Source organism: Sturnira hondurensis, unplaced genomic scaffold (genome assembly GCF_014824575.4).
Source record: "Sturnira hondurensis isolate 20B ecotype Veracruz unplaced genomic scaffold, ASM1482457v3 Scaffold0001872, whole genome shotgun sequence".
In the NCBI taxonomy this organism is placed as follows: Eukaryota; Metazoa; Chordata; class Mammalia; order Chiroptera; family Phyllostomidae; genus Sturnira; species Sturnira hondurensis.
In genome coordinates this window covers 13596600-13620186 of record NW_028074503.1, presented here as the reverse complement: position 1 = coordinate 13620186, position 23587 = coordinate 13596600, and the positions used below count along the sequence as shown (strand labels likewise).

The 23587-nt window shown below is 38.9% G+C and overlaps 1 protein-coding gene across 2 annotated transcripts in view; it reads right to left on the bottom strand.

Moving 5' to 3' along the window:
* Nucleotides 1–2827: 2827 nt before the first annotated feature.
* Nucleotides 2828–23587, bottom strand: part of ELP2 (elongator acetyltransferase complex subunit 2) — a 41980-nt gene continuing 21220 nt past the window's right edge. Inside the window, exons 12-22 of one of the 2 annotated variants that reach the window (XM_037033085.1) lie at nucleotides 20529–20678; nucleotides 18453–18641; nucleotides 17064–17133; nucleotides 16455–16550; nucleotides 16250–16307; nucleotides 15327–15399; nucleotides 10598–10790; nucleotides 8990–9111; nucleotides 7329–7462; nucleotides 6676–6789; nucleotides 2828–4086 (exon numbers count right to left, since the gene is read on the bottom strand). In XM_037033085.1, coding sequence (XP_036888980.1) covers nucleotides 3930–4086; nucleotides 6676–6789; nucleotides 7329–7462; nucleotides 8990–9111; nucleotides 10598–10790; nucleotides 15327–15399; nucleotides 16250–16307; nucleotides 16455–16550; nucleotides 17064–17133; nucleotides 18453–18641; nucleotides 20529–20678 — 1356 coding nt within the window. In that variant the 3' untranslated portion in view covers nucleotides 2828–3929. The remainder of the gene's footprint in view (nucleotides 4087–6675; nucleotides 6790–7328; nucleotides 7463–8989; nucleotides 9112–10597; nucleotides 10791–15326; nucleotides 15400–16249; nucleotides 16308–16454; nucleotides 16551–17063; nucleotides 17134–18452; nucleotides 18642–20528; nucleotides 20679–23587) is intronic. The other variant, XM_037033092.1, reaches the window with a different exon arrangement.

Sequence of the window (23587 nt, the reverse complement as noted above, 5' to 3'; positions counted from 1 at the left end):
AATGGAGTTAAAGACTCAGCTCCTGCAGCCGATGAGCAAGGAAATAGTAGTTCGGAGCATCCTGACGTCTGAGCTGGGCAGCTCAGAGGCTCACTGCCTTGGTGCATGCATGCACACACATGCCTGATAAACAAGTTTATATAGACTCGATCGTCCAGAACTACAAATATGACGGCCACTAGCCACATATGACTACAGAGCACCTAAAATATGGCCAGTTGGAGTTAAGATGGGCTGTAAATGTGTAATATGAAGGGGCACTCCCCCCAAATCCTGGAATTATCTTCTGGAGGGCGGGGTCCTTGTAGTACAGGCTTCTCCCACTAGGTGAGTATTCTAGAAACCCATCTGTATCAGTATACATGCTGGCATTCTTGTGAGAGGCTGCATTCAGCTTCAGTTAATTTTTTTGAAGACTCTTTCAATGCGCTTGCCCATTTCATGCTGGGTTATTTAGAAGCACATCTGCCAACACTGCACTGAGTGTTCAGCAGTTTTTGACCTAAAATGGCATGACCCCCATGCCCCACCCTCCCTAATTCACCTGATCTCATCTCAAATGACCTTTTTTGGGGTTCCCCAGGTGAAAAAAGTCCTAAAAAAACCCAGATTTTGTCAATATGAAACATGTGAAACGAAAAACAGCAGAAGCACTAAAAGGCATCAACACTGACAAGTTCAAAAACTGTTTTGAGCAGTGGAGAAAACATCTTGATAGGGGTATTGCATCAAATGGAGAGTACTTAGGTGACTAAAGTTTAAATATGTAAGAATACACAGTTTTTTACAAATAAATTCTGGGGTTTTGGGGGTCCCCCCATATATGCACTTTATATTGTACAAAATATAATCAAAAAGCTTTTATAATGATATGTTGAAATGTCTCCTTTGGATATATTGGGTTAAAACAAATATGTCATTAAAATAAATTTTACCTAGGAGGTGTAGGTAGATACACAGTGCCTCCTCGCACAACCAAAAGAAGGACGACAACAAATTTAAAAACAAAAAAACCCAGAACAGACAAAAAAATGAAGTTTATGGCATTCCAACAGCCAAAGAGTTAAAGAAGAAACATTCATCCAGACCAGTAGGAGAGGCGGAGAGGACTCATGGCAAGGTGGCGGCTGGAGGACCAGTCAGGGTGGCAGCTGGTGGAGCGGATGGTCCAACATTCACCTGCAGATAAACCAGGAGGAACAAGTGGGGACAACCCAGGGTCCCAGCACAGGGAAATAAAGTCTCAAAGCCTCTGACTGAAAACACCTGTGGGGGTTGAGGCAGTAGTGGAAGAAACTCCCAGACTCACAGGAGAGTTCATCGGAGAGATCCACAGAGTCCTGGAACACACACAAACCCACCCACCCAGGAATCAGCACCAGAAGGGCCCAATTTGATTGTGGGTAGTGGGAGAAGTGACTGAAAACTGGTAGAGAGAGGAACAAGCAGCACTGTTCCCTCTCAGACCCCTCCCACAGACTGCGACACAACACAGCCATGGGGGGTTGCCCGCCCTGGTGAACACCTAAGGCTCCGCCCCTCACTGCATAATGGCCCAAATGAAAGAACAGATCAAAGCTCCAGAAAAAAATACAACTAAGCGACAAAGAGATAGCCAACCTACCAAGTGCACAGTTCGAAACACTGGTTATCAGGATGCTCCCATAACTCACTGGGTACTTAAACAGCATTAAAAACACCCAGGCAGCAATGAAGGTCACATTATGTGAAATAAAGAAAAATCTACAGGTAACCAACAGTGATGGGAAGGAAACCAGGACTGAAGCCAAGGATTTGGAGCAGAAGGAAGAAAGAAACATTCAACTAGAACAGAATAAAGAAACAAGAATTCAAAAAACTGAGGAGAGGCTTAGGAACCTCCAGGACACCTTTAAACGTTCCAACATCCAAATCATAGGGGTGCCAGAAGGAGAAGAGGAAGAACAAGAAATTGAAAACTTATTTGAAAAAATAATGAAGAACCTCCCCAATGTGGCAAAGGAAATAAGACTTCCAGAAGTCCAAGAAGCTCAGAGAATCCCAAAGAAATTGGACCCAAGGAGGAACACATCAAGGCATATCATAATTACATTAGCCAAGGTTAAAGATAAGGAGAGAATCTTAAAAGCAGCAACAGAAAGGAGACAGTTACCTAGAAAGGAGTGCCCATAAAACTATCAGCTGATTTCGCAAAAGAAACCTTGCAGACAAGAAGGGGCTGGAAAGTAGTATTCAAAGTCATAAAAAGCAAGGACCTACATCCAAGATGACTCTATCCAGCAAAGCTATCATTTAGAATGGAAGGGCAGATAAAGTGCTTCCCAGATAAGGTCAAGTTCAAGGAGTTCATCGTCACCAAACCCTTATTATCCCTTATTACATGAAATGTTAAAGGGACTTACTTAAGAAAAAGAAGATTAAAAATATGAACAGTAAAATGACAACAAACTCACAGTTATTAACAACCGAACCGAAAACAAAAACAAAAGCAAACTAAGCAAAAAACTAGAACAGGAACAGAATCACAGAAATGGAGATTGCATGGAGGGTTATTAGTGGGGGAAAGGGAGGAGGAGAGAGCGGGAAAAGGTACAGAGAATAAGTAGCATAAATGGTAGGTAGAAAATAGACAGTGGGAGGTTAAGAACAGTACAGGAAATGTAGAAACCAAAGAACTTACATGTACGACCCATGGACATGAACTAAAGGGGGGGAATTCAGGTGGGAGGGGGTGTGCAAGGTAGAGGGGAATAAAAGGGGGGGGAAATGGGACAACTATAATAGTATAATCAACAAAATATATTAAAAAAATAAAAATAAATGATTGTTACCTGATCATGTTTACTTTTATTATATGGCTACTAGAAATTTTTAAATCACATATGCAGGTCACATTATAGTTCTCTTGGACTAAGAAATACTAGATAGCACTTATCTAAAAATCTCAATTTAGACAAAATACCACTTAACTTTTTTGGAAGCAAAACGTCATGTTAGATAATGGCATGAACTCACACTAAGAAAGTTCTCATCTCCAATCTTTCAGCACATTTATTATGTACAGTATTCATTAAACTACCAATTTGCCAGATGACTCCATGTTCTAAGAGGGTCAGGGCAAACGTCCTCTCTCATCCCCCCTCTTAACCCCTCTACCCAATTCTGGTGCCCACCTCCCCAACCTCAGCTGGCACAGCCAACATTCTGTTTCTAGCACCTTCTTCCCTCTGCTTCTACTCTTCATTCTTCATGGAGGACATCTTTACTTATTTATGACTTATTTATAACTTCACATAAAATCAAGTGATTCCAAACTCGACTTCTCAGCTCCCACATCTATCAAATTAAAGTCACACCCTAAAAGAAGAATCCAAGTATTTTTAACAAATGCAAGAAATGGCTGACAGCAGTTCAAAGTCCCAACTGCCTGCCAAATTCCTAAAATGGTTCGTGTGTACTGGGAAGAAGGGGTCAAGACTACACTTTGTGTGTGGTCTCTCCGTTTACACAAAAACTGCTCAAACAGAAATTGAGTAATCTGGCTTTTATCTCTTTCTATTTTCTATGTCCTCCCTTTGAAGAAGGTAATAAATAATGGAATGTCCCAAAGAGGGTCATATGAAAAGAGAAGGCCCCAAAAGCACACAATTAGGCAAGTTCGGTCATAAATAAAGACCGGAGGTTCTTATTTGGAACACATGGATGCAGGTCTGAACTCCTGAAAGTCTGGGCATAGTTCTGGGTGCCTGCATATATAACTATACTGAATGAAGAATCTGAAGCTTTCATCATATTTCAAAGGGTCTGTGTCCCAAATTAATACTACTCCTATAGACCTTACAAATAAAACCAATGAAATTATGAAGACAAGTTACCTATGACAAAGATTTTAAGACACCAATGTTTTATGTTTGTAGTTATTAAGTCCACTACAGTGCACCTCTGTTTACTTTGTGTATCTTCACAGTATGATCTTCACCACAACTTGCAAAATGTAACCACTCAGTGCCTTCGGCTTCCTCCTGTTCGGTTTTTCCATTACAATTCTTCCAGCATAATTTTTTGACAGCAAGTGTATGGCTTTGGCTAAAACAGACAGAGAGAAAGCATGAAATGAATACATGCTATGACTACAAAATATTTTACTAGGTGCTCATCTACATATTTATTTAACCATTAATATTGTTAACATAAACCAAAGTCAAAACCTGAAAAGTCAGAATGTACAGATTCTAAAATACATACCATCACTAATATTTCAGCAATTTTATTCTGATCTGGAAAACATCTTTTATTTAAAACTGTCAAATCATTTACTAATCAAGGATACCACCAAATTTTAATGATCCATGGAACACATGACACAGCTATTAAATTAGACTTTAAGACAATAATTGTAGATTATTTTACTCTTCTGACATCCCTATGACATGGAAGGACTGTTACATTTCTACTGCTGGGTAAGGAAAGACAGTGAAAGATTTAATCAACTGCCCAGTGAAAGAATCTTGGTCTCCAATGTGATCTTCAACTGCATTACCTTGAGCAAGAAACTCACACTAATGCCCAGCCCCACCCCCACAGCAGACCTACAATGCTCCTGAACATGGATTACTGATCATTCTCTATGAAAACAGAGTACCTTCTATAAACTTAACCAGCAAAATAGACCTCTAAACCAAAAAGTAATAAAGTAAAAAACTTAGACTTTAAGGCAGTAAACAGTGAAAGCAATGCCACAGCAAACAAATTATACCGTCAAACGTTGAGAACATGTGTTACCAGATGCACTCTCAGGTTCAAAGGCAGGACTAAAGTATAATCTTGAGGTACGAAACACATTTTTAAATTAGCACTCCAGAACCTATGCAACCACATGACTGCAAACCCTTGCAAGTGGCCCGGCTGGGAGGTTACGGACATTCCCACAGTGCTGCCGTGCCTCCATGCTTCCTGAAACTCTTCTGAAGGAAATGCTTCCATATTATATTACGCAGGCTATGACTTGAGTATATCACTGATATACTATCAATTATTGTTCATCTTTGTGTGAGGATGAATCTGATTACTAACAACAGTTAAGTCATTTGGAGATGAACTTTAAAAAAAGCAGTCGAAATGAGTAGAACTATAAAGCTAGTTCTGAATGCAGTTCCTAAACAGAAGTTCGAAGAACAATCTGAAGCAGCGACATCACTGAAACGACTGAGCGTATGTGGTGCACCACACCCCAGGAAGCTGCTCTGAGAGACCCTACCTGTTAACCTGCACAAAGGCTGAGAAGGGGGGTTTCTTTTTTTTACAGTGTTCTTTAAATCCAGCATGTTACCAACCTGACATTTAGAACACAGGGAGTGGGGGAAACAAACCTGAAGAAAGTCTTTGCTTACCAACTATCTTTGTGTCTCATTACTAGCAAAAAGTTTGCAAGTAATCACCTGAAAGGCACTTGAAATTTGGTAATTGAAACATTAGGAATCCAATTAATATAATGTGTTAAGTCAGGAAGTCAAGAATTAGTCCTTACAATTCCAAAATCACCATAATGACTTAAAAACTCATATTTTGTACATGTCACCTGCCTGTGCTTTCTAAGGGACTTCCTGCCAGTGTCCCTGCCACATTCAGGCCATGGAAGGGTCTGGGTACCAGGCAAAGGCAGATGGTGGGCAGGCAAGGAGAAAGGAAGGAGACGAAAAGGGAGGGGAAGCCAGGAAGAAAGATTCCAAATGCCTACAATACAGAATTTCATTGGAATACTTCCCTCTTCAGCAAGCCAACAGCACGAGCTATTTCAACTGCTAACTGCAGCACCAGAGAGGCAGGAGAGAAACCAGGAGGGCAGCAGCACTAAAGGCTGCTGTATTTTAACAAATACAGTTATAATGAGCACTAACACACTTTGTGGGCAAGGAGACAAGTTGCCCAGGGTGAAACACCGTGTAAAAGACACGCTTGCAAGATTCCTTCGAGCCAATCATCTCATCATGAAATGCTATTTAGAACCATTTTTGAAATTGTATTCCGAACAGTTCAGATATATGAAAGTTGGAGAATCCTAAGAAAATCTGATACAGAATGACATTGGTGACCTTTCTAAAAGTTTGGATGGTTTTAAGGAGTAAAATATGTAAAAAAAGATAAGATTAAAAAATGATCCCTACTCTCTGGGCAGGTGAAGGTGGGGAGGATGTTCTAAAGAGCAAGTCCTCTAAACCAGCTCATGTGGCAAAGGCCCACGCCCAGGGTGTGAGGCCAGGGGACAGGTTAGTTACAGGGCTTTGAGGGGCACCTGACAGCTTGCTCCATCGTGGGACCTGAGCTGAAGTGTTCAAATGCCACCAAAACCAATCAATATTTCAAAAAATCACCAACATTTTGGATCAATTTTATCAAATTCTAAAATACATCATTATAAAAATTAATTTTCTCAGATGTGTTATCTGTAAATATAATATTATGCAAATAAGCAATCTAGTCAACCAAACTTTTAAAAACCAAGAGCCATTTGGCAACAAACATCAGTTTTAAGAAATTATACCAAAGAACACAAGGGGACACTTAATGGTGAGCACCATAAACACAGATTTCTGTCCTTCTCCATGCAAATGGGACATAAAATTTGCTGCAAGTTATTTTGATCATCTGATGGAAGCAAAAATAGAAAGAAAATACCTCTGACTTGTTTCTATAGAGTGAGTCCAGTCATTTACTTCCGGAATTTGATCAGTCTTTTTCCAGGTGTACAAACAAATCTTTCCACACTCTAATCCTACAGCAACAACGTATCTGTTTTTAAGGAGGGAAAGAAGGCAGTCATTAATGCAGCATGAATTTCTATCATCTCCATCATCACACTAAAGTAGTCGTTCAGTGTTCCCAACTGCCCCAAGCTTACAAAGGCCTCTGTTTAAAACCACCAGCCCAGAATACAGCGCACTGCTGTACCGTGCCCTCAAGGAGCCTCCTCTCCATTGAGGGGGCCACAGTTTTACCTCTGTCCTCCACTGGCAAAGCCCAAGAACCAATGTTTCACTAGCTGGCTGCACAGGGGCCCTTGTTCTGCTGAAGACACTTATTTCACAGAAAGTACCATAGTCCCATATTTGGTGAAGTAAGAACCTTTCAGCTACACTCCCTTCACCACTTTGAATATCATCAAGTTCTATCAATTTACAAATTCTTATGAGAAACATAAGCATTATGAAAAAATAGTAGCTCAGAAGCTAAGAGAACCCCATGAATGATAGTATAAGTGGGCTACATATTGACAAACCAAGTGGTCTTCTTAAAGGAAACCTAAAAGGAAGCCCCGCACAGAGACTAACCGTTGGGAAAGGTTAAGCACAGGGCAGACGCTGACGGCCGTCACAGACCCACCCACGTCCAGGATGGAGGAGCAAGGGCCCACGCTGTGCTCGATGGAGTCATCGCTGGAGTCGCATTCCCCCCAGACCACCACCTAGCAAAAAAAGATCAAACTCTGTAAAGCTTTCTCTTGGCAAGGCTTCGCAGCAATGCAGTAGAGAGTTTCAGTGACAGAGACAATGCAAAATACCTGCTCTGGCATTCAAAAATATTCAGCATTTAAATTTGTGTTCCAGGACTTAAGAGCACTTTAAGCATCACAGAGAAGCCACAGTGTAGCCTAGCCAACACAAGTCTCTGAGACCTCAACTACCTAAGTATGCCAGCCTAGACGAACTGTTTCTGTCACTGGGGCCTTCACACTCAGGACACCAGTTCTGATCCAGCGAGACTCAACTGATCATGTGCTCACTGAAGGGCTCATGCACCTGCCCAAGAAGTTACCACAAATATACAGGAACCAATCAAGTCCCCGGTTCCTCCTCTATACCTCCTTTCCACTGCTCAGGGCATCAGCTCAGCTGTCAAGAGGCCCTAGTCTTGAGGAGACCCCATAAATTCATAAGGCTTCCCTGCAAGCTCATGCCTCAAGCCAGTGTGACTGGTCACAAAGAAATGGACAGGGAAGTAACGTGGACAATAATTTCAAAATACAGGACCAAAGCAAGATTCCAAGCAGAGGGCTCTGCCCAAGCAAGTGGAAGAGCATTTCGGATCATGTGCAGCTGATGGTGACATGCTGTTTCAGCCCTGATGTATCCCGGACAGCCACAGCTGGGCATCTGCTATTGGGCATGACTGTGGTGGACAGACACAGTCCTGCTTCCCTGGCAGCAAGCAGAAGTTACATCAGGGAAGATAAACGCCAGGGAAGAATTAAACAGGGACGTGAACAGAAGTGAAGGTCTGAGGGCAAGCATTTTAGGGCTAACATTTCAGTGTCTCACTGAGTGGCAACATGCCCATGCTGGCCCCCTGCTTCAGTAATTTGTACCATGACCAGGACTGGAAAGGGCAGGAGGAGGAAAGGAACTGCCTCACCACCTCTGGTCTGCAGTAAAAGGAAATAAAGAGTACAAAAACAAAGGAAAGATCAGAAGCCAGGTGAACATTTCCCAGAAAACAAGGACAAGGGGTCAGGGTCAAGACACTCCTGCTAGCTAACTTCTTCTGGATTTTGGAAAGCTTGAATCTCTCTCTCTCACACACACACACACTCACCACTGAATGAAAAGGTAATAATAATTTATTATAGGAACAAAATTTCACTCATAAAAGTATGAAAAAGAAAAGCAGAAACTGTAATCCCCCTTAGGCCCATTGCCCTGATCCTGCTCTCCTGCTTTCTTAGTCTTGATCCATTTCATTTACTACTTTTCTCCCACTTGGGCCATTTGATCCAGGTCATGTGTTTGAAAAGTCTTCTTATATTTGAGATTTCAAAGAAATGTACTTATAAAAAAAAATACTTTTTATGTATGTATATGAAAAACAAGAGGAAATACATAAACCAGTTTCTAAAAGTTGTATCAGCAAGTCAGGATTATGTGATTTCTATTCAAACATATTTGCAATAACATCATTTTACATTTGAAAAAATATTAAAATTTTCCAACATTACCTTTCTGTCCCGACTTCCAGTGAAGAAAAACTTGCTGTCAGGACTCCAATCACAGGACCAAATAATTCTGCTGTGCACAGCAGTGACTTTGTTGGTGAAGGCAAAGAGACTGAAGACTGGGTCTGAAAGAAACACACAGGGACTACTCACAAAGCAGAGGGAGCTGTTTCGGCCTTTTTTTCCTGTTAAAAAGCTATGTTTAAGTGCCAATTCAATTTATATATGCTGACTTTTGCAATAAACCAAGGCTATGCATATAACCCCTTACCAGAGGTTATGGGAACACAGTTATTGTTCTAGTAGAAAATGACTTTATATCGACTAGTCACTCTCTAGTGACTGACGACAAACATCTTCCAGGCATGCAGCTAATGGTTCGATTTATGCCTAGGGTAGAAACCTCAAGCAATTTACCTTACTCAGGAAATAGCCAAATTTGCATATTAAGCTGTGGAAAAAGATTAATGTTCCCTCCCTTAAATAATGTTTAAAGAAAAAACTTTAAAAAACCTATTCCTTTGTAAGATTTAAATGTAAGGTAACTTATAGCTCTTACATGGACTAAGCCTAAAACACATAACTGCTTATGAGAAGAGAAGAAGGCATCTATTAATCCATAATCCATAAAGATAAAGCAAATTAATGAATATGTTACTAGTACCACTTTACTATTTTAAAGAGTAAAGGTCGCATGTCAGAAATTCACCAGTAATTCCAAGAGAAAGTCTTTTCTAACACATAATGCTGAGTGAATACATGTCAGAGTATTCTCTAAAAGACAAGAAACTAAAAGATTAGAAATATCACAACATCAAAATAAATGCAGGTTGGGAGATTTCCGCCAAGATGGAGCCGTAGGTGGAAACACTGCGCCTTCTCCCACAACCAAGTTTGAATACAACAAAGGTTTGGTAAATAAAATAAATGCAGGTTGTTATCAATGGAAAATTAAAAATGGGTGTAAACAACACAGAGATACTTTAAACACTCTTTTAGATTTTACCCAAAGGAACTGGGGGAACAGGAACTCGAATGTCCACTGTGGACACAAAACGAAGCTTTTTTCCTTTTTCTTTTTTTAAACTTCTGCCAGGCTCAGCATAGAATGCAGGTAGGAGTGTCAACATCTTGCCCAGCGGTTTTAAACAGATGGATGCCTAAAGCACCCTTTCCTATTATCAAAGTGACAGGATTGAGTAGGAAATGAATAAAGATAGTTGTCTTCTAAGTTTTTATCTTCATTATTCCTCTCCCATAAATCCCTAGATTGGAATATGCCATCCATTTGGTTTTATGGTAGCATTCTATAACCATTAGCAAACGCTTAATTTTCTACATGTAGGTTTTTATGTTTCTTTAACTGAGATGTCTGAATACGTGCCATCCTGACTACACAATCACAAAGAAGTCAACCCCAAGACCACCTCCACTGAAATCTTACAAGGAAAATTAAGTCTTCCTCAATTATAACAGAATTTTGAAAGACTTTACAACAGACTCTGTCATTCACCTATTGCCATTTTTGTTTCTCTTCACCCAATAGCTGCTCAAGGTGGACAAAATGGACATAACTGTCTAATAATCTTCCTAATCAGAAACTCTTCTTACCTAACTCAGGTGAGATAGTGTCCTGCCTTTTCCACAGTGACCAGGTCCGATCTCTGGAAGCAGCCAGTAGGAACTTGTCGTTAGGTGAGAAGGCCATCTGTGTGACAGTCAAAGTGTGGAAAACTAAGTTCTGCACCTGTTTCCAAGATGTAGTGCTCCAAAGAATGATGGCTGCATGCTCCTTCTTAGTTGCCTGCAGGAGAAAATGAAACAATAGTTTAAAGACCTTCACTTCACCCTGGCTGCTGTTGGCTCAATGGACTGAGTGCTCACCTTCAACTGAAAAGCTGCAGGTTTGATTCCCAGTCAGGCATGTGCCTGGGTTGCAGACCAGGCCCCCACTTGGTGGCGTGTGAGAGGCAACAGATCCATGTATCTCTATCTGTCACATATCAATGTTTCTCTCCCTCTCTTTCTCCCTTCCCCTTCTACAATTAAATAAATAAAATCTTAAAAAAAAAGACATTCGCTTCTAGTCCAAATGAAATAACAGGATCAGATTTTACTCTCTTGTGCAAGAAAACTAAAAATCCAGACAAAACACATAAAAACGATGGCATATCAAAACTGAGATATCTGTAAACAAAGAACATTGATTTTTGAGAGACAAAATGAATCAGAGTAAGGAGAGAGAAAAAAGAATATCATCAAACTCTATGACAACTTCAAGCAGTTAAGTATAGGTGTAACTAGAGTCCCCAGAAAGGATGAGAAGAAAAAAAATACTTAAAAAAGATAATGGCTAAAAATTTTCCAAATTTGATGAAAATAATACCTATTGATCTATAGAGTTCAACGAAACCTAAGCACAAGAAACATGAAGAAAACTGTACCAACAACACTCAGATTGTTTAAAACCAGCAGTAAATATGAAACTGCAGTTGGAGACAACAAATCCATTACTGAAGAACAAAGACAAAATACAGCAGACTCATGAGAAATAATGCACATTCAAAGAAAATGCAGCAACGGTTTAATATACAAAAAGAAAACCAACAATCCTTTACCCATTGTAAATATCATTCAAAAAATGAAGAAATGCTAACAAAGTCTGAAAGAAATTCATGACTAGCAGAATTACATTACAAACAATGTAAAAGAATATTCTTTAGGCAGAAGGAAAATGATATCTGATGGGAATTTTTTTATTACTTAAATCTCTAAAAGATAATTGATGGGTTAAATCAAACATAACAGTATGTTATGGGACTTCTATGAATAAGTAAAATATACAACAATACCACAAAGTAGGGGAAAACAAAAGTATACTTCTGTAGAGTTCTTAAATTGTACATAAAATAGTGCAATATTACTTGAAGGCAGACTGTGGTAAATTAAAGATGTATACTATGAAAATGTAAAACAGCCAATAAAATAACACAACAAAAATGTGTATCTACTGACCAAACAGAAGAGATAAAGTAAAATCATAAGATGTAATCAATTAATCCAATCTAAGTAAAATGGACCAAAGAACAGATGGATCAAGTAGAAAGCAAATAGCAAGATGACAGATTTCTATCTCACCATGTCAATTATGATATTAAAGGTAAATGGCTTAATAAAACCCCTATTAAAATCAAAGATTAACAAGATAAATAAAATAGCAAGACCCAACTCCATGCTGCCCCTCTCAAACCCACTGGAAATAAAAGAAAACAAATAGTTTAAAAGTAAAATTATGAGAAAAGATATATAATTCAAGCACTACCTAAAAGAAAACTCGAGTGGCTATATTAACAGGAAAGTAGATTTCAAAGTATAAAATATTACCAGAAACTAAAGAGGGTAGATTAATCAAGAAAATATGACAATGAAAAATGTTTTAACAACAGACTTCAAAATACATAAAGTAAAAACTGACTGACTCACAAGGACTAAAAGACAACTCCACTGCAGTCATGAGACTTCAAAATGATACTCTTGATAGAAGTGTAAGGACAAAGACTTTAGTAGTGCTATTGACCAGTCAGACATGGTTCTTATTTTCAGAACACTCCACCCAGCAGAAACAGAATCCATTCTTTTCAATGTGAACATGGAAATTTACCAAGATTAAATTTCTAAAAGATTCGAATCATATTTGTTCTCTGACCACAATGAAATTAAATAAAAAGTCAGTAACAGAAAGATAACTAGAAAACACTCAAAATACGGAAACTAATACATTTCAAAATAAACTATACTTTAAATATGATATCAAAGTAACATTAGAAAAGTGTTTTTAATTAAATGAAAATGAAAATTTGCACAATGCCTCAAAAACTCTGCTTAGGGGAAAATCTATAGTAGTAAACATCTATATCACAACAAACAAAAAACCACAAATATGGAAAAATTGGTAAATAGACTTCACCAAATCATACAACTTCTGCTCTTTGAACAACACTCTTAGGAAAATGAGAAGAAAAGCCACTAGGAATAACTATCTACACAGCATATATCTGATAGTTGATCCAGGTACATAAGGAACTTTTCAAATTCAGCAATAAAATAATTGCTGAATTATTAATAAAGACATGAGCAAAATATTTGAAGATATTTCACTAAAGAAGATACATAAATGGACAACTGGCACATTAAGCAAAAGCAACTAGAACCACAATGAAATATTGCACACCTATGAGAACGGCTGAAGAGCGACCACGTCAAGTGTTGGTGAGGGCAAGGGGCAACCGGAACTCTAATACACTGCTGGTGGGCCTGTGAAATGCTGTAACCACTTGGGAAAATACTGCGCCAGTTTCTTAAAAATGTAAATATACATCTACGAAATCACCTAGCAATTCCACTCTTAGGTATTTACTCAAGAAATCCATGAAAACTTGTACACAAATACTCCTAATGGCTTTTGAGTAAAAGCCAAACATTTTGTAAACAATTCAATGTCCATTAAAAAGTGAATGGATCAACAAATTGCAATACATGTATAAAAGGGAAAACTATTCAGCAACAAAAAAAGAATGAAGTACTGACACATGCAACGTGGATGAAAAAAGCCAGACCCTCCCCTCCAGAAGAGTACATACTGTATGATTCCAATTACACAAAATTTTAGAAAATGTAAAGTACTCTATCATGACAAAAAGCAGATTAGTGGTCTTCTAGGGAAGGAGCCTGGAGAGGGTAAGAAGGGGTTGGAAAAAATTGCCATGGAGTGGATAAAATTTGGGGGATTGATGGAAGTGTACATTATCTTGAGTTTGCTAATAATTTCACAGGTATAAACATTTGTTAAAACTTACCAAATTTTTCACTTTCAACATACAACTTACAGAACACTAATGGCATCTAAATAAAGCTGTTAAACACATTAAAATAAAGATGCATCTAATCATTTGCTTTACCAGTCAAAATGAAATGTTGGTTGGCACCTTCCTTAGGAAACCCAGCTACCTTCAGGTTGGTGCCTAGAGGATCAAGATACTAGGAGTTTCTATGGGTCCTCCTATTGAGCAGGTGAGTTTACACAAACATTCAGATTTGAACTTCCCAAACTACATTATCGACCACATCTCTTTTCCATTGTACTAAAATATAAAACACAGAGAAAAGGCACACAAATTAAAAAAACAAAAGTTAGTTGCACATGCTTGCTACAAGTGAGCCAACTTGAAAAAACAATCACTTATATGATTAACAGTACCCTAAGCAAAAAACAAATTAGCTGCTCAGCAGAAGCACAGCTATGCCCGCTACGAAGCTCCATTCTTCCCACAGGCCCCTGTAAGAGAAGGAAGTACTCTCGGTACCATCCTCACAGAGGGGAAAACAAGCAGGGTGGGTAGAGGAGGAGGGCACAGAATCTTTCTTATAATGCCTCTCACTACAGGCCAGTGGCAAGAAGCCACAGCAGAAGCAGGGACAGTGGACCACACAGACTGACAGCTCTCATTGCCATGCTTAAATCAAGTAGTTAACTTCAGAAAATTTAGAGGACTGTGTAGGTCTCAGACCCTCCAGACAATCCTTTATAAATATTATTTCACTCTACAGCCTATGGATGAATACTAAATAGTTCTAGATAAGTCTCCCAGGCCAATGTGTGAAGTGCACTATTCTGCAATTTCATGCTGGTGGCTACCTGAGCAGGACACCCCTCTGTCTCACCCTGGCATTGGAGGGACTCCACCTGAAGGTCTGTACCAAGAATGTCCTCAAGAAACCTCCAATGGAATGCCCTGAGTTCCACCTGGGCACTCTGTCTCCAGGACACCAATTATTTTAAATGTATCATATTTTCAGGTCTCATTTTTAAGATACCTGATTAATTTTTGAGTAGAGGCATAAATCAGTTCAAATCAAATATTTAGGAATAAAAACGTGCAGGTGAAATAGATTTTTAAAAATATTTTATTTATTTTAGAGAGAAGGAAAGGAAAGGAAAGGAAAAAGGGAGAGAAACATCAATGTGAGAGAAAAGCATCAATCAATCAGTAGCCTCTTGCATACGCCCACCAGGGGGCCTGGCTGCAACCCAGGCCTGTGCCCTGACTGGGAATCAAACCAGCAACCTTTTGCACACCAGTCAGGGCAACTGCTAAAACAGATGTAAATGCAAATGCAAGCTTTTGATGGAACAGATAAAAAGCGACTAGGAAAGCAAGATTCAGAAAAAGCAGGCACCAGTGACTGTTCACACAATGTTCTGACTAAACTGCTACCAAACTCGCAGGAGCCTGATGACTCAACCTGTGACCAAGTAGAATAAAAAAGCGAAATTCCCTACCTTACAAGCTGAGGCAAGCAGAGTCTTCGAATTGTTACAAGCAACGCAAAATAATTCGTAACCATGTCCATATCTAAAATTTAAAAGGAGAAAATGCATGACCACTGCATTAGTAAATACCCTCACGCTACAAAATTTTTAAATGTGAAAAGAACATCAATCTCTCTAGCTAACATAGTTATCGCAGGGAACATTAAATTTCTGTCTAGGCAAACATTTGGGGAAAAAACAAAGAGACTGGAGAAAAATGCCAGTTTTCTAGAAGTAATACAACTATATCCATATAATTAGATTAAAATACAAGTTTTTACCCCCAGCCAGCCAGTACAACAACAAATAAACCATGGCAAGTTTTATAATGGGAAACCAACAAAAGAAAACCAAACAGAATAACAAAACTTAAAAATCTCTTTTAGCCCTGGCGGGAGTAGCTCTGTGGATTGAGCGCAGGCCTGTAAACCAAAGGATTGCGGTTCGTTTCTCAGTCAGGGCACATGCCTGGGTTGCAGGCCAGTTCCCAGCAGGTGACGCACCAGAGGCAACCATACATTGATATTTCTCTCCCTCTTTCCTTCCCTTCCCCTCTAAAGATAAATAAATAAAATCTTTAAAAAAAAGCCTCTTTTAAAGAGGAGGGGAGAATGTATATGTATGTACACATATATGTGCATGTATAGGTATGTACATATTTATGCTTCTCTACTTTAAAAATTAAGACTAATAAACTAGCCTAGTAAATATAAGACATAGTAACATAAAAACCTATGTAAAATTTGATTCTCCCCCCTCATGAAAACCACTAAAAGATCTTTGGAGCAGGGCAGGAAATGTAGGTAAGAGGAAAGCAAAGGAAAAAATCAAGTTGTGGAGGTGAGTTACAAGTTATGACAGAATCAGACCAAACTGCTCAAAGTTTAACTTACAGCTTTTGAACTTCAGGCCACAAAGTATTCTGCAGAAGCTGATCCTCAGTGGGAGGTTCTACAATAAATTTACAGCACTGCAATTATTTTTTTTCTACTTCAATACAAACAAAAAAAGTAAACGGTAAGAGCATTTACTTAGGTCAGCAGTGACAAATATAAGTACTTAATAATGCTATTAAATCATCTTTTAAAAATTTCTTACCAGTAAGTATGGAGGGTTGAAAGGCCACCTGGTGATACTCGAAACCTGTACTAGTTAACAGCTCTTCTTCCTCATATGGCTGAGAACCTATATCTCCTGGTTCAAGAGAAACACATCATGAATGCAGTCACCACACCTTTATGTCTCCTACACATGTACTAATATAAAGGCTATCAGTTAGAAAGCAGTGGCGCTTAAAAGTAGTGTAACTCAAGCCATATCCACATGATTCCAAAGCTACAGTTCTTTCTACCAGTCCAGTGTTTTACCAATGTGCTCATAGGAGCACCAGCCAATTATACAGGGACTCCTTCCTTTTCTATGACCTAGTATTCCCCAAACTTTTAAAACTACGGAACATTCTTTAAGCACCCATATTAGCATTCATGGTTGTAGTTCTCCATGACATGCTTTGTGAAAGCTGCACCCACCTCAAGGTCTGCACGTGCACAGAGTACTGTTCACAAAATATGTGATAAAGACAGATGCATGTACCGTGATATTATACAAAAGACTGGCTGTAAGGAATATTAAGTACATGCTGTACAAGTGTGTAAGTAGGTTTTATGTACACTATGGGTTCAATAATTTTGGAGGCTAAAGTCTTACCCTGAAAGACAGCTTTATTTGATAAACCCAAAGCAGGGACAGTAGCGCCTTCTGGAAGTTCACCGTCTTGCTGGAATATAAAGTATGATATATGTTTCAGACACTGAAAGTTACTGTTACCTTGAGCACTACAAAAATGTCGCACTCGTAAGTGCTGAGAAGCAGTTTAAAGATCACCTTTGTGTGGGTGTCTGCACACAATTCCATTTTCTGAACCAACAGGTGCAAAGCTAAGGAAACTCTCCAACAGACGGGCTCCAGCTAGACCCCAACCCTCTGCCCAACCCAGAAAGTTGGGCCTCCTCTCATCCATAGGCTCATCAAACCCTAACAGCTCACTGGGCTTCAGGGTCTGACAGGAAATGCACGGGGCAGGCTTCTAGCAAAGAGGGAGCTGAAAATGCAGGGCCTGGAGCCCTACTTCCAAGACAGTCTCACAGGTACATCCCTAATGATGCTCATGCAAACACAGCTGTTTCCCAGAAAGGCAGGCATCGTATTTTCATTAAATATATTCCAATAATCAAATATTTTTTAAATGTTTCACAGAGTGCCATCTGAAATGCCAATAATTTGCTCAAACTCTGCAATTTATATCCATCAAATTATCTCATATGAAACCACATGCTAACTATCAAGACCAGCATGGTGATAATATATAGTATTCATACCTTAATTTTACAGTTACATTTTTTAATGTCTTGGGCCAATTTGTTACAAAATTCCTGGCTTTGATAGCAAATATTTCATATTTAAATAACTGCATGCCACAGTTCACACAAAAGTTCATCAAGCCAATAATAAACTGACTTAACTTCCTTTTTACCGATATACCCTGTTGACAGCCTGAAGCAAAATCTTTAAAAATTGAAATGAGCCCTGGCTGGTGTAGCTCAGTGGATTGAGCGCGGGCCTGCGAACCAGGGGATCGCAGTTTGATTCCCAGTCAGGGCACATGCCTGGGTTGCAGGCTGGTTCCCTGCAGGCCAACTCCCAGCAGGGGATGCACGAAAGGCAACCATACATTGATGTTTCTCTCCCTCTCCTTCTCCTCTAAACATAAATAAATAAATAAATAAATAAATAAAATCTTAAAAAAAAAATTGAAATGAATGCCCTGGCTGGTGTGGCTCAGTGGACTGAGTGCCAGCCTGTGAACCAAAGGGTCACCAGTTCAATTCTCAGTCAGGGACATGCCTTGGTTGTGGGCCAGGTCCCCATTGGGGATGCACGAGAGGCAACCACACATTCATGCTTCTCTCCCTTTTTCCTTCCCTTCCTCTAGCTCTAAAAATAATAAAATCTTTAAAATAAGAATAACACTTCTTTAAAAATTAACATTAAAATGAAGTGACTAAATTTAGTTAAAACATTTAGAGAGATACTCACATTATGAAGCACATGATTCAGAGACTGGCCTGTAATGGCACAAAAATTTTCCACAAAATTCCGAGGTGCAGAAAATACTCGAAGAACTTTTTCATCTGCTCCAGATACAAACTGAAATCGGTTAATCATTGCCAAACATTTCAGGTCATATCCATGTATCTGAGGCCGTGCAATTTCATGCCAAGTCACCTGGGTATTAAAACAAAATAAACAAAAACAATCATACGTTTCAAGAAATCGGATTCTTTTTAACAAGCAAAAAAATATCAGGCACTAAATCATCATGCCTGTAATTTTCAACCTTTTTTATTCTCATGGCACACATAAGCTAATTTCTAAAATTCTGCAGCACACCAAAAAATACATTTTGACAATCTGAGAAGAAAAAAATAGGTATAATTTTGATTTGTTCACTGATGGCTATTGTTGTGTGGCTGTTTTCATTATTTTCATGAAATAATGAAACAATCTAGTGAGAAGAGGTCAGTGCCCCTTTTTTAAATTAAATAGTCAAGTGTTGTATACTTTAACAATTCTTGTGACACACCAGTTGAAAATCACTCCAATGTGCAGTGGAGATATGACCATGCGGCAGATTCATCCACGATGTTGTATTTATCAGTGTTCTATCCTGTTCACTGCTGAGTAGTGTTTCCTTGTATGACTCTACCAGCACTTGTGGATCCCTTCACCTACGGATAGGACATCTGGGTTGTTTCCAGTTGTTGTCATTTACTTAAAAAGCAGGCGTACAAATGGAACATTTGTACTCAAGTCTTCGCAGGGATATAAGCTTCTATTTCTCTTGGGTAAACAATACCTATAAGTAGCATTGCTGGATGATATGGGAGATGTGTATCTAAATATTTCAGAAACTGCCTATTTTCCAAAGCAGTTATACACTTACCAGCAGTATATGGGAGTTCCAGTTGCCCACTCCCTCATCAACAGTTGGTCTAGTCAGTCTTTTACCTTTAATCACCCCAATATGTGTGTAACAGTATTTCACTGTAGCTTTAATTGGCATTCACCTAACAACTAATGGTGTTGAGAATCTTTTCCTGTGTGTTCCTTGGTGAAATATCTGTTCAAATCCTTTTTTTTTTTAAACTGGACTGTTTGTTTCCCTGTTACTGACTTCTGAAAAGTTTTGTAAGTATTCTGGATATAAGTTATTCTCAGATATATAAATACTTTCTCCTAATTTGTGAATCCTCATTTTCCAGTCTGTCAAAGAGCAAAACTTTTACACTTTTGTTATGTCCAATTTATCAATTTTTTAGTGTCTATTCTTTTTTTTCATTTTTTAACGGACTGTAAATAAATAAATGAGCCATATCAGTAGCAAAACAACAAAAGCAACTAAAATCAGTCCAAATCATTTGCCTTGTTTTTCAATTAACCATAAGATTACTCCGTATGCCCTCAAGTCTATTAACTTGAATCTACTACATGCTACTGAAGCAATAATGTCAGTGGCAAATTCCATTAGCTTTCATTGACTGACTCATACTCGGGCTCCATGAACTTTGTCAAAAACTGAAGCTGAGTATACCAGCTTTCTCTACTGCATAGCACAGCTCAAATAATTTGTTGAGCTCAGGGCCAAGAATGAAAAGTTTCCTGAACACACACCACCCGCACCCTCTATTATCTAACACTGTATGACTTTAGAAAGTACCTTATACTGTAGACCTGGTAGAGTTTCCCAATTAAATCACAAGTCATAGCAGAACTTTTGTGTGGAACTGAAGTAAATACATTTTGACGATAACATCTGAATTATTTGAACTACAAAGAGTACATATATGTTTAAGACTTTAAGAAGGTTATCAAACTCTTTTCCAGAGTGCTTGTATCTTTGTACATTTCCACTAACAAGATGAAAGTTCCAGCACCTCTGTATCCCTGTCACCACTCGTCACTGTATTTTTCACTTCAGCCTTTCTAGGGGGTGTGTAGTAACTCGTCCCAGTTTTACTTTGCATTTCTCTAATGGCTAATGATGCAGCCCCACTTTTCGAATGCTCATGGATATATTTTAAAGTGGATCAGTCAAGGAGGCTGACATTTTACCTGTGAATGGCCTTTTCTATTCCATGGAGCAAAAAGTCGAGTTGTCTGGTCAGTGCCAACAGTGATGATAAATTCTCCTTCGGGATCCCACATGAGGTCTTGGACACCATCAAAGTGTCCTGAAATGACAATCTCTGGAGTCCACTCTCTCTGTAATGAAAGTGCTCGTGTCACATCAAAATAATCAAAGACCACCACCACTCAAAATAATGCCTTCAGTCCTAAGGTCTTTTATACTGGGAAAGATGGAAGTCCCCCAAGCAAGGTAAAAAACAAAGTAAGCAAGATGGGCTATTAAAATTATAGAATCTGTTTTCCAGTCAAGCATAGTAGAATCTAAACATTTAAATGTGTGCTGTGTCCTTTAAAGAAGTAACTTTGGGAAATTCCCCTCCATTCATTATTTTAAAATTTTATTTGTTTATTTTTAGACAGAGGAGCAGGGAAGGAGGAAGGAGAAAAACATCAATGTGAGAAACAGTGACTGGTTGCCTTCCATATACACCCCAGCTGGAGACCAAACCCACAACCCAGGCATGTGGCCTGACATGGAATCAAACCGGCAACCTTTCACTTTGCAGGAGGATGCCCAGCCAACTGAACCACATCAGTCAGGGCCCCTCCATTCATTATTTATTAAGTGCCTGTTAGAAGCCAAACACTACTCAACCTTTCTGTGCCTAAATTAACTCCTTTGTAAAATTACCTAATTCATAGAACCATTATGAGAATTAAATAAGTTTATACTTTAAACCACACAGAACAATGGCAACATATACTAGGTACTACCTATTTCTTATTCTAAATAAGGAAAGAGTACCATGTAAAATGAGTTAGTACATTCTGAGCGTGTGTCTCAATCGCTTTCTTTACAAAGTAAAAGGAATTGTAGGTGTAGAAGACAGAAGGATGAATCAAACCTAGTTGGTCCACTTATTGAGGAAGTCTGCACCAGCCATAATATAAATAAACAGTGACTCAGTTGGCTGAGTATTGTCCTGCAAACCAAAAGGTCATTGGTTTGATTCCTGGTTAGGGAACATGCCTGGGTTGTGGACCTGGTCCCCATTTGGGGCATGTGCAAGATCAATTGATGTTTCTCTCCCTCTCTTTCTCCCTCCCTTCCCTCTCTCTAAAAATAAATAAATACAATCTTAAAAATATAAAAGTGACAATGACATGCAGAAAAGTCTTATGCTTGGTCCACAAAGCATCTTTTTAAACCAGACTTAAGTGGTGGTAAAACTTGTTTTAAGAGGAAAATTAAACTTGTGTAAATACCTACCAGGTCATTCAAAGCCAAGTTTGATGAATGGGATTAGTGATTAAGCTAAGTTACATTATTTCTGGTCAAAAATATAAGATGAGGCCCTGGCTGGTGTAGCTCAGTGGATTGAGCGCGGGCCTGCGAACCAGAGGATCGCGGTTCGATTCCCAGCCAGGGCACATGCCTGGGTTGCAGGCTGGTTCCCTGCAGGCCAACTCCCAGCAGGGGACACATGAAAGGCAACCATACATTGATATTTCTCTCCCTCTCTCCTTCCTCTCTGAAGATAAATAAAATCTTTAAAAAAAAATATATAAGATGCCTTGGCCAGGTAGCTCAGTTGGTTTGAGCAATGTCCTGATAGTCAAGGACATTGTGGGTTCTATCTCTGTTCTGGGCACATATGAGAAGCAACCAATAAATGTATAAATGGGTGGGGAAACAAATCAATGCTTCTCTCTCTCTCTCTAAAAACCCATTAAAAATAAATAAATAATAATATAAAAAGGCTTTGACAAAGAAATGCTATTCCTTTCCTCTGTGACATAAAAACTGACTCTAAAGTTAGTACTCATGAAAGTTTCCAAAAAGTTCTGAACAAAGAGCAGCACTTTTGGAATTAGTACAGTCTTCCACTGTAAGTCTTAAAGGGCAGTGTGTTTTTAAAAATCACTCTTGGGCCCTGGCTGGTCCGGCTCAGTGGACTGAGCACTGGCCTGAGAATCAATAAGTCACCTGTTTGATTCCCAGACAGGGCACATGCCTGGGTTTTAGGCCAGGTCCCCAGTAGGGGGTGCACAAGAGGCAACCACCCACTGATGCTTCTCTCCCTCTCACTCCCTTCCCCTTTTTAAAAATAAATTTAAAAAAAAATCACTCTTGATTGTAACAAATGTATTTCTCTGGTTTGGGATGTTGACAGTGCAATAAATTGGGGGGGGGGGGCAGAATTATCTGTGAACCTTTCATGCTTTCTGCTCAATTTTTCTTCAAACCTAAAACTTCTCTAAAATATGAAGTCAATTTTAAAAAATCACCCTCTATACTTGCAAGCAGCTATGATAAATCTGAAGCCAAATTAAAAGCACAAGTACAGTGAAATTCTGTCTCTGGCTTGAGTTTCTCCTTACTCATCTGATGCCTTCTTCTATGAAGGCTCTCAAAGACCTGAAATATGGCTCAAATGAGCTCTGAATTAAGAATGAAATTAAATTTAGCCCCTCAAATTTAGCCCCCTTTCTTATTTAAAAGTGTCATATGTCAGGCCCTGTTTTTTGTAACGCTGTACAAATATTAACTTATTTAAGCATTATAAAAATCTTACGAGTGGGTGCTCTTACTATCCACATTTTACAAATGAGGAGCCTCTGACAGAGCTTACGCAACGTCCTCAAGGACAGACAGCTGGTAAGTGAGTGCTGGGGCAAAATGTGAACCCAGGATATCCACCTCCAAGGCCTGTGCTTTTAGCCACTACGTTCCTATTTTATTTGCCCAAGCAGCATATAAGAAGCAAATTAGAAAGTAAGAGATCGAATAATGTTGAGCATTGATTAAAGGATGATTACTTCTCTTTGAGAAGAGACAAAAATTATAAGAAAAAGCTTATAATTTGGAGGGCTGTGTAGAATTACACATATTAACAGCCCCTGAGAGCATCAACATATTCTGTCACAAATAACAGGCTCTTAGAATGCCATTTTGTCAGTAATTCACCCTAATTATCTGCCATTCAACAAGAAACAATGGAAGTCATGACAATAATGGAGTACCTACCATTTAACAAGAAGAT